The 9,957-nt window shown below is 35.6% G+C and overlaps 1 protein-coding gene across 1 annotated transcript in view; it reads right to left on the bottom strand.

Annotated features, from left to right (window-relative positions):
• Positions 1 to 1,447: 1,447 nt before the first annotated feature.
• gpm6ab (glycoprotein M6Ab) overlaps positions 1,448 to 9,957 on the bottom strand; it is a 71,757-nt gene continuing 63,247 nt past the window's right edge. Inside the window, exons 5-7 of the mRNA XM_061830827.1 lie at positions 9,315 to 9,391; positions 9,165 to 9,230; positions 1,448 to 7,180 (exon numbers count right to left, since the gene is read on the bottom strand). Coding sequence (XP_061686811.1) covers positions 7,028 to 7,180; positions 9,165 to 9,230; positions 9,315 to 9,391 — 296 coding nt within the window. The 3' untranslated portion in view covers positions 1,448 to 7,027. The remainder of the gene's footprint in view (positions 7,181 to 9,164; positions 9,231 to 9,314; positions 9,392 to 9,957) is intronic.

The raw sequence follows: 9,957 nt of genomic DNA, 5'->3' as shown, positions 1-9,957 counted from the left end.
TGGCATATGGGAGTGGCTGCATCTGCATAATCACCTTACCCCAAATTAAAAGTTTTGTTTGATATTTTGCACAAATGCTGTTAGCTAATTTTACCACGCCAAAGACGCTGCTGATTTTTATCGGCCAAATTTAAATGTCTACAAGTTAAATATCTTTGTCTACCAAATGTGCTTGTCGTTACGTCAGAACAAACTAAAATGTTACACAAATGGACAGTGAATATTATTAGCCACCAAATAATGTTGAAAAACTGTTGGTTGGATAAACCATGATGTGTATGACAATGCATTTGCTGCGAATTAAGGGTATTTAATTGCACTGTTTTAAACCACCAATAATTCTAAAATGAAATCCAATTCTAGAGACATGGTAAATTTTTCCGCTTCTTGGTCTAAAGACAGCCTTTTTTCTTTTTCAAAAGGCTAGACCCTTTTATTCTTGTGGCTATTTCATCTCATTTCATTCTTTATACCGAATGCTACCTCTTATACGTACAATGTTCTCCCTAGATTCATAGCCCAGTGTCTAAAACCCAATCATATGACTCATTGTGTGTGATATATCGTGTGAAATGGAACAATAGAGGATAAACTAAACTTAAAAGGATAACCTTTGTTTTGTTAAAGGTAGCCCCTCACTGACATGAACACACACGCACAGACACATACAGATGCTCGCACGCACACAAACGTCCTATTTTATGACACAATGATATGCTGCTAATTCCAGAGAAGTTTAGGGTTCAAAATTAACAACCGGCCTCACCCTGCATTAAAACTATCATCCTAGAAAATTATCCCAATTTTTAATAAATATACCTATCATTTGATCCTGTTTTTTCCTCCTGTAACTGTATTGTAATACTGTTACCTTTTTTTCTATTCTGATGACCCAATCCCGTTACATGCATTCCGCTATGTATTCCCAAAGCATGGTTATATTTTATTTGATAAACTATAAAGGATGTGTTAATGCATAATGAGAAAGACTATAGTTAACATATATACACACAGCTCACCTTCATGTGAACATTCAGGTTTCTTTTTACACTAGCAGTGTTATATTGAAAACCCAGTGTGTGAACCCGTTTCCCATATTCCATGACCATATGAGTGAGTATTACTTTAAAGGAATGTTTCCATCTAAATGTTGAATAGGATATTATTTGACTTCTGTAATCATACAGGTGTTAGGCTTTGGAGGCTGTACCACTCCATATATATTGAACCAAAGAGTCATATTTACTGAGAGAGCTGCATCATTTGTTTGATGAGGAATTTGAACCCATTTATCAAAGCTCTGGTACTTCTGGTGATGGTTTAATTGAGCACTGGAGTGATAATATTGTACATTCTTGTTTTTTTCAGTATCCACATCATGTTGTTTTGAGAAATTAAGGCACAAATTCAATGGTTTCTTTCACAAGTACACAAGTGTAATATTTTATTTTATTTATATATGCAAGCAAGTTTATATCTTTACAAATAAAAAAGCCAGTGTCTGCCCAAGCAGGTGGCACAGATATGTAAAAAAAATTGGGTGTGAATCAAAGAAAGCCTGCTACTAAGCAATGAAAGTGGTGTACAAAATGTTTACTATGGAAACAAATAAAATAAAATTCCCTACGTCCAAAATGTCCAACGTAGATGTTTGTGTATATACTTGACAATCATGATCAATCAATCACTTGAGTTGCACACTCATATCAGTTTTTAACTTTGGAGTGCAGCTCATAACGGTCAAAATCTAAATTAATTCTAGAACAGAGCCAATTTTCGATGTTCATCCTGTAATTCAGAGTTGACGATTTGAGCTGCAGAACTCACACTGTAGCATTCCAGGTAGATAGTCAAAATAAAAATAAAACTTCACAGAATGACAGGGATCACGTTCTATGCTTTTGAAGATTTGTTTCATGCTGAAATCACAGACAACAAAAGCCAGGGAGAGAAGAGTAGTCAAATTAAGCACTGGACTGTGGATAGACAAGAAGGACGAGGAATTAACATGTGTCAATACAAACATTTTCACAAGGAGATTCAAACAAATGGAGCACAAGCAGCTCACATCCTCTTCCACTTTCCAACTCCAGTTGTGCCATTCTTGAGTCACACTGAAGATTTCCAGTTTAGGAAAAAATGTCATAGTTTTTTTTTAACCACGGAAGAACCAGTCATCACTGCCAAAAGCAATTTTCTCCCCTTTTTGACTATGACTGATTTAATGACAGCATGGTTTCATGAACCGAGATGAAGAAACTCGTCAAGATTTCAAGTTTGCCAAAAGTTAAGAGTTCATCAAAAACTTCATGTGCTAGAAAGAGGCAAAGGATGTGGGCTGCAGTGGGTTGGTGGATAATGGGCGTCCAGAGCAACAAATTGTATCATGACTGCAAATCTCTTGAAAAACAAATAAAAATATTAATCATACCACTTCAGACTTGCAGTTCTATCATACACTCGTTAGTCAAAACTTAAGGTTAAGGACTGATATTTAATTAATTTTGTTAAACTGGTACCATGTATTGCTCTGGTGGTAAACAACTAAATATGATAGCTAGCTTAGCAACACCATTAGCAACTAGGACTTCAATAATGAAAGCTAAAAAGAACAGAACAGAATATCATTAGTGGAAAATATTTTTGTACTGCTTAAGCATTAAAATTATGACCATTGAATGCATAACCATGCCACAAACAACAACTAGATTCACAGTCTTTTTTTAATTAACCTAGAATAGGTTTTTCTTAATTTTTCTGAATTATTCCATTTTCATCATCGTTACTTTTTCAGGTTATACTAATGCTGCAAGACTATACAAAGATCCCACAAAAGGAACTTCAATGCACATACATCAAGAATAAGAGCTCACCATGGTCAATAACTGCACAAAACACTTTTTTTTGTTTCTGAGGTTAAAAACAGTGACAAGACTTCCATTGTCAGGCAATGAAATTTTATGAAATGAATACTGTTAATGTAAAACCGGACCCTAAAAAATACTGACCATATTCAGCCAAGACACTGCAAAACATTGTAACTGTCTGGTGAACGCTCCCTATGGTGTCTCATGCAGGCAGCATTAACACATTGTCACGAACTTTCACTGCTTCGAAGTTAATTTAGTTTAGGTTTGACTACATTCAATCATATCACATTGGTTTTCTACAAGATGGTGTTTTTATGCTTATAAAGATTATTGGGAAAACAAATTACATCTGATTTTTGCTTTATTTTCAAACATAACACAAGTACAATGTTGAAAACATTACACCCAATTCACTACAATTTGTGGAAAATGGTAATGTTATTTTACCATATCACAATGTGTCAAAATAGGAACGGCATTTGTCTTACCCAGCTCAAGAGTTTAAAAATACTTGCACGCATGTGTGTGTGTTCGTGTATGTGTCTGTGCTGTAAATACAGTTCTAATGGTGAAAACCTGAACAAGGAGACTAACCTTCACCTTTCGGTAAATTGCTACCTATCAGAAATCATTTTCTAATCATACGTACTCTTTTTATGTATATATTATACAGAATACATGTAAATGGGGTGCATATTACTGCTTAGACAAGCAAAAGACATTAATTCAACTATATAAGTGCAATCCATTGACCATATTTAGACACCTTTTTGTAATTATAGGATTTGACAAAAATAGGATTAAAAGTTCCTAATAAAACAAAGAGATGCTAAAGTGAACAATAAAAGAGCACAGTTATGAATCAGAGTGATGCCAATGATGGGGTTGTGTGTATGTCTGTGTTTGTTGTGTGAGTGTATTTCTTGCTGGTTTTCACATCATCAATCCATTTATCCACAAGTGTTAAACTCATGGCCAGCGAAGGCAAATGATGTGCGTTGACTTCCTGTTTCTTTCCAAAATATCAAAATTGTAAATTGTCTTCTCTTGTAATATTGTTTAGATATTGGAAGTATTTTTTCAATCAATCACCCTTTTAAAAGAAATTTGCATGAGTTGAAAACATGCAGGCTTCTGATTTCAAAACTAGTTGTCCATCAATTTGTTGTGTGAAGACAAATATAGGAGGCAATGATTTATTTATATGGGTACACAGTCATAATGGCCCACAGAAGGAAGTCATGACTACAATGTGACCCATGACAAAAAAGAGTTTGACACCCTTGCAATCAATCAATCAATCAATCAATCAATCAATCAATCAATCAATCAATCAATCAATCAATCAATCAATCAATCAATCAATCAATCAATCAATCAATCAATCAATCAATCAATCAATCAATCAATCAATCAATCAATCAATCAATCAATCTGTCATCTTTATCTCTGTGATATCAATAGCTATTAATCTTTCATCCACCTCTACTGGCAGGTAAAAACTCTCATTCCCTTAGAGCATATTAGTAGCACACAAACATTTTACTAAACAGTTTGAACCACTTAATAGAAACAATACATGCCTTGTGATAGCAGTCAAATGAACCTGCAATATTGATCTTCTTCCATAAAAAGGTTCTGTGGCATACAATATAAAGGTACTGACATCATACGAAATGATTACTTTTTGAGCTAACAGCATTTTCCCTCTTGTGACTATTCTGTCCACCTCATGTCAAGTAAAGGCGCTCAAAATACTCTGTATGAGACTTGTGTCTCTAAAATTCTTTAACTACAAAAACATCCAGTTACAACTGAAAGCTACCTCAGCCCAAATAAACAAACTGAATTAAATAAACAAACAAACATGCTCAACCTGATCTAGAAGCCACTACTACTCAACCCGATACCAGCTGTCTCTTCATGATACCCAGAATGAGTTGTCTGTTCTAGTGAGAATCTGGATTTTCAAGACAAAAGAGCAATTTTGGTATAATTAGAGCCTGGTATAGAAATGAAAACCATAGAATCAAACTCTCACGATGACTGATATTAGCATTTTTTTTTTTTTTGTGTGTGTGTGCGTGTAGTTGTATGTGTAGAATCACATGAAATTGTGAATGTGATATCAACCCACACAAATACATTTGCCTTTTGCAGGTACCACAATATTAAAATGACATATGAATAATTCTGGTTAAAAAAAAGTGGTAAAAATTCCAAAAAGTCAGAAAAATGTCTTAACAATATGACAGTCACATGGCATTTTAAAAGACTTTGATCTGCTAAATTGTGCTGTTTCTGGAGGACAAATCACATGTTTACACAGACAGTTGTCTCAAATGACTAGCCGACTTCTTTACAAATTGTGAATTTAACAACTCAAACATTATGCACAGAGTATAAATAACAAAAATTGGACTTATCTCCCATCAATTATCTGGCATATATTGTCACCTTATGCCCAAAATATGTTTGGATTCATAAAATGAATTAACTGTAAAACATTCTTCAGCATGTTTAGATCAAATAAAAACAGAAGAAACCACAACCTATTATGCAAATTACCATTTTTGTTGTATACTTGTTTTTACTGAATCGGAAGCGTGAATATGCTATTGTATAAGAAACAGCGCATAAAATTGGGCACCAGATAAGTTAGGAAAAGATTTGGACAGGGATGAGAAGTGAGTCAAGTTACCCACTTATACTCATTTAAGTACAAACTTCCTCAGAACCATATTTACTTGCAATACCAGTCACCATAATGTGACTAAATGACATAGCACAGCATGACACCACTATACAACGTTGCCTGCACAACACTGACCATTCAGCCACATCTATATGTGTGAGTTTGTGTGTGTGTTTGTGTGATCGTATCTTGTGAATACCCACTCTCCATGAATAGATGATCTGAAAGACAATTAAATCTTTCTCCAGCTGATTGTTGCTTTAGTGTGTCATGCGTGCAGTGGATATTTGTGAAGTTGGTTTATTTGTACCGTAGTTAGTTTATGTAGAGTGCTTAACATTTTTATTGGACCACCACCTCATTGTAAGGACTCTGCTACATTAAAAAAAACATTAACAGTTAATACATGAGTCTGCTAAAGGCCTTAAACATTTTTGTTAAAGCTAAAGTACAATTATTATTGTGAACTGAATTTTCAAATTTAGCTTTAGAAGAAAAATCAATAACATCGTAAAGCACATTATAATTTGCTGATTAAGATGCCAACTGAATGTTATTAGTTAGAAGTATAGATATTTGAGAATAATTGTGTCCGTGGTTGTGTTAAAGTTATGGTTGATGAATTTCCGAGTTCTCAGAGAAACCCATTGGGCCGTTTCGAATTTGGGCATGAAAAGATTCATTCCGTTTGAAATTAGTCATTTATGTAAAAATACTAAATTGCAGAAAGCGCACTGCAATTAAAATTGTCTACATTTAAGCAGTTCATGATGCTGGAAGGAATTTTCTCACCATGATAACAGTTGGTCTTCTAAAAATGTTAAGCACTGCACATTCATACAGGATTACCAAAAAATATCAGTCAACTAACATGACCTACCAAGGAAAGGTCTTCATTCCTTGGGATTTGTTTTCTTTTTGGGCATATGATCTTTTGCCTTGAATTTTATATGTGTTTTTTCTTTCTGTGAATTATTTGGTTCTTTCTTTATTCTATTCCAAACTGGTTAGGTTATGCACTGTCACAATTTTTCTGTCCTTAAACAGCATTTGTATTTGTATTTACTAAATGTGACTGGATTGTTGAGGGTTTCCCATCTGAAGGTCTAATTTGATCACAAACTACTGCTGGTGAATTTAATGATAATCTCTAATCTCCCATGAGATGAGATGGAATTTTAGCCAAACCCAAGGTTAACTTTCACTTAATGTGGTCGATGTTTAGCGTATAAGCACACTGTAGATCATTAAGGCAAGATCAAGAAGATCAAAGGAAAGATATCAGTTTTGTTTTTTTCTTCACGATCTTTGTTGCCAACCATAGATCTGTATACGTGTTGTTAACTGGTGTGTAATATATAATATGTGATCATATCCTTCCATCCATGACTGTTTGCTGGAAGTTTGTGTGTGGGGGGAAAATCGTTTGACGTAAGTGAGTGCATTGTTTCCCATCTCATGTTTATGTGTAGGCATTGAGACGCTCTTTGGAACGTGTAGAGTGGATGTCATGCAGTTCCTGCTCCTCCTTCGACTTGATATCTTCATATTTCTGCATCCTATTGGCATCCTTCAGGTATCCCCAGTTCGCAGCCAGTGCCATCAGAAAATGGACCTAAAAGGGACCAGAAGAAAGAAGGAAGAATGCACATGCACTTTTTGTATTAATGCTGAGAGTACAGTGAAACCTCTTGTTTTCATATATTACATATATTTCTATGTTTTTTTTCCCCAGTTTTAATACATCTGGTGGGTTTTTAAATGCAATACATCTGCTTGTTATTATAGTGAACAAGTACAATCATCAGGTTAAATATCAGAAGACATTAGCAATATAATAAAATAATATTATATCTGAAACCACCCGGGAAAAATATTACCATGTCAGAATTTGGTACAGTTGACCAAAACAACGGAAAGAAAATGATTCACGAGCTGAAACAATCAACGAGCTGTGTTGACTGAAAACCATTAGACTTTTTCAAAGTTACTTTGATGTTTGTGCTAACTGATTTATAGCAAATAATGCTCAATCAGTTTGGCAGATTTCCAAAGTAGCTACATTAAGTTTTTGAAAAATGGATGCTTCCAATTTAGCAAAGTTTAGCCACATCTCAAATCATCCTTTCATAATGAAGATTGTTGGTTTGTGGTCTTTGAATAGGATGGCAGGATTCCTCCCACTTGTATTTTTATCCTTCGCCAGTTTATTTTTATCTGGTTATTGCCTATGGCACAAAACTGTGTTCTTAGTCACTAGTTTCAGACAATGCACTTGTGAGTTTTCTGTTATATCAATTAGATTAAGGTTGAAATAATATGCCTGCTAAAAGGCTAATGAAAAAATATCTCTGTTATTCAATGTTATGGATCAAAACTTGGCATGTGTGGTGTTAAAAGTTAATTGGCAGAATCTTCAATTAACCTACCAGTGTGCCCTGTGTTAGGGTTAGGGTTAGGAAGCTGCAGTAATTTATCCATCCATTTTCACTACCACTTGTCCTCACTCGGGTCATGGGCAGGGTAAAGCCTATGCCAGCTATCTTCAGGCAAGAGGCAGGGTACATCCTGAACTGGTCGCCAGTCAATCACAGGACACATATAAACAAACAACCATTTGTACTCGCAGTCACAGCTATGGGCAATTTAGAGTTCCCAATCAACCCACCTTCCATGTTTTTCGGCTGTGGGAGGAAAACGGATTACCTGGGGAAAACACCGGCATTGGGAGAACAACAATTACAACCTGGATCCACTGTGAGGCAGATGTTCTAGCCAGTTTTCCTACTGTGCCATTCCAGTGTGATTTGAACTCTCAAACTTTCTGAATGTTCCACAGATATAATAACCTATACACCAACAGGGGGCCTTTTTGAAATACTAGCAAATCTGTCTTATCTGAATCAAATAAGCAGAATCTTGAATTTCACAAGGCGGAAGAAAAAATACAGCATCTCCCAAATTGCATAGAAATGTATTTTATTCATCCATATTAGGTGACCTACAGTCCATATATGAGATGTAGCAGGAATTGTTAAACACTGAAAACTGGTGGTCTGAAATCAATGTGTGAGTGTGTGGAGGTTTCTCTGGTAGGAATGCCAACCTCCTATGAATCTAAGCAGAAATACACAGGTGTAGAAATAGAAGGAGTGTGGAGAAGTTTAGCTTTTTAGATGATGCCTGACAAAATATTAATTGAGAGGACTGATAGGATTAACAGCAATAAATTGAGTAGTTTGCCATCTGAATGTACATTATGAGAACAGTGGCATAAAGATGGATCTCTGAAAGGACAGAATCACACCATGAATCCTGATATTTGCAAACCTTGGTGACTCACTCACACTACAGAGTTCTTGCCAAGACCCCCTACATTCCTTCCACTTATGGTGGCTTCAAATGGAAGCTTGATTTAGTCATTTGAATAATTGCCCATATAATCTCCTCCAAGAAAAGAGTGAAACAAAATAGATAGGATAAATATTAATAAAGTGACTGTACTGCTGCACTAAAGTGACTCGCTTGGATTGGAGGTGACCTGGAGCATATCCCAGTTGACTTTAGTTGAGAGGTAGTGAACATGTCTTTGTGCTCACCATTGCAATCACAGCAGCACCTGCTCCAGCCAATGCACACACAAACAGATGGAAGGTCAAGTCCAGCTGCAAAGTCACAATGAAACTCAATATTAATGAATATTCTTCTCATGCATGTCATATTTTTTATTAAACCTTGCAGCAGCTTACTTCGTTAGATTCACACATCTTGAAAAACTTCTCAGATCCTGTGCAAACCTTCTTTTCCTCTGATATGGTCACAGCCCCTTGAAAAACAGAAAAATTAAATTGTGCTTTATGTGCATATCATTTATAGTTGAAGCCAGAAGTTTCCATACACTGTGAAAAAAAGACATTTAGGTTTTTTTTGTCTGAAGTGAAATCTAATGACCCTAACCCTAACCTCTCCTGTTTCAGGTCAGTCTGGACATCCAAAATTATTTCATTTTGTTAAAGGTCAAGTGTCATGAAATGGATGATTTTTAGTACAAAATTAATGAAAAAAAAACCGGCAGCCGGTATGGACCCATCCGTTTTTTCACCACAAAACATGATTTTGACGTATACGGCTTTTTGTAACTCCCAACATGAAAATCCTCTGAGGGATTTGTTTTCGAGAAGAAGCACGAAGTGACGTACAGGGCAGGAGCGCCCTCCAGCGGACTCGTTTGTTTCTATTAGTTTTACCTGCAGGAAGGTAGCTCGTTGTTCCTTCGTGTTAGCCAAAATGCCAGCTTGTTGCATTGCTGGATATTGCACGAACACTCAGGAGGATGGATTTTCCCTTCATAAATTTCCAAGAGACCCGGTTCATCGTGAAAAATGGATTGCA

This window comes from Syngnathoides biaculeatus, chromosome 9, assembly GCF_019802595.1.
Source record: "Syngnathoides biaculeatus isolate LvHL_M chromosome 9, ASM1980259v1, whole genome shotgun sequence".
Taxonomy (NCBI): domain Eukaryota; kingdom Metazoa; phylum Chordata; class Actinopteri; order Syngnathiformes; family Syngnathidae; genus Syngnathoides; species Syngnathoides biaculeatus.
The sequence above is the reverse complement of the archived record's forward strand: the minus strand, read 5'-3'. Positions and strand labels throughout refer to the sequence as shown.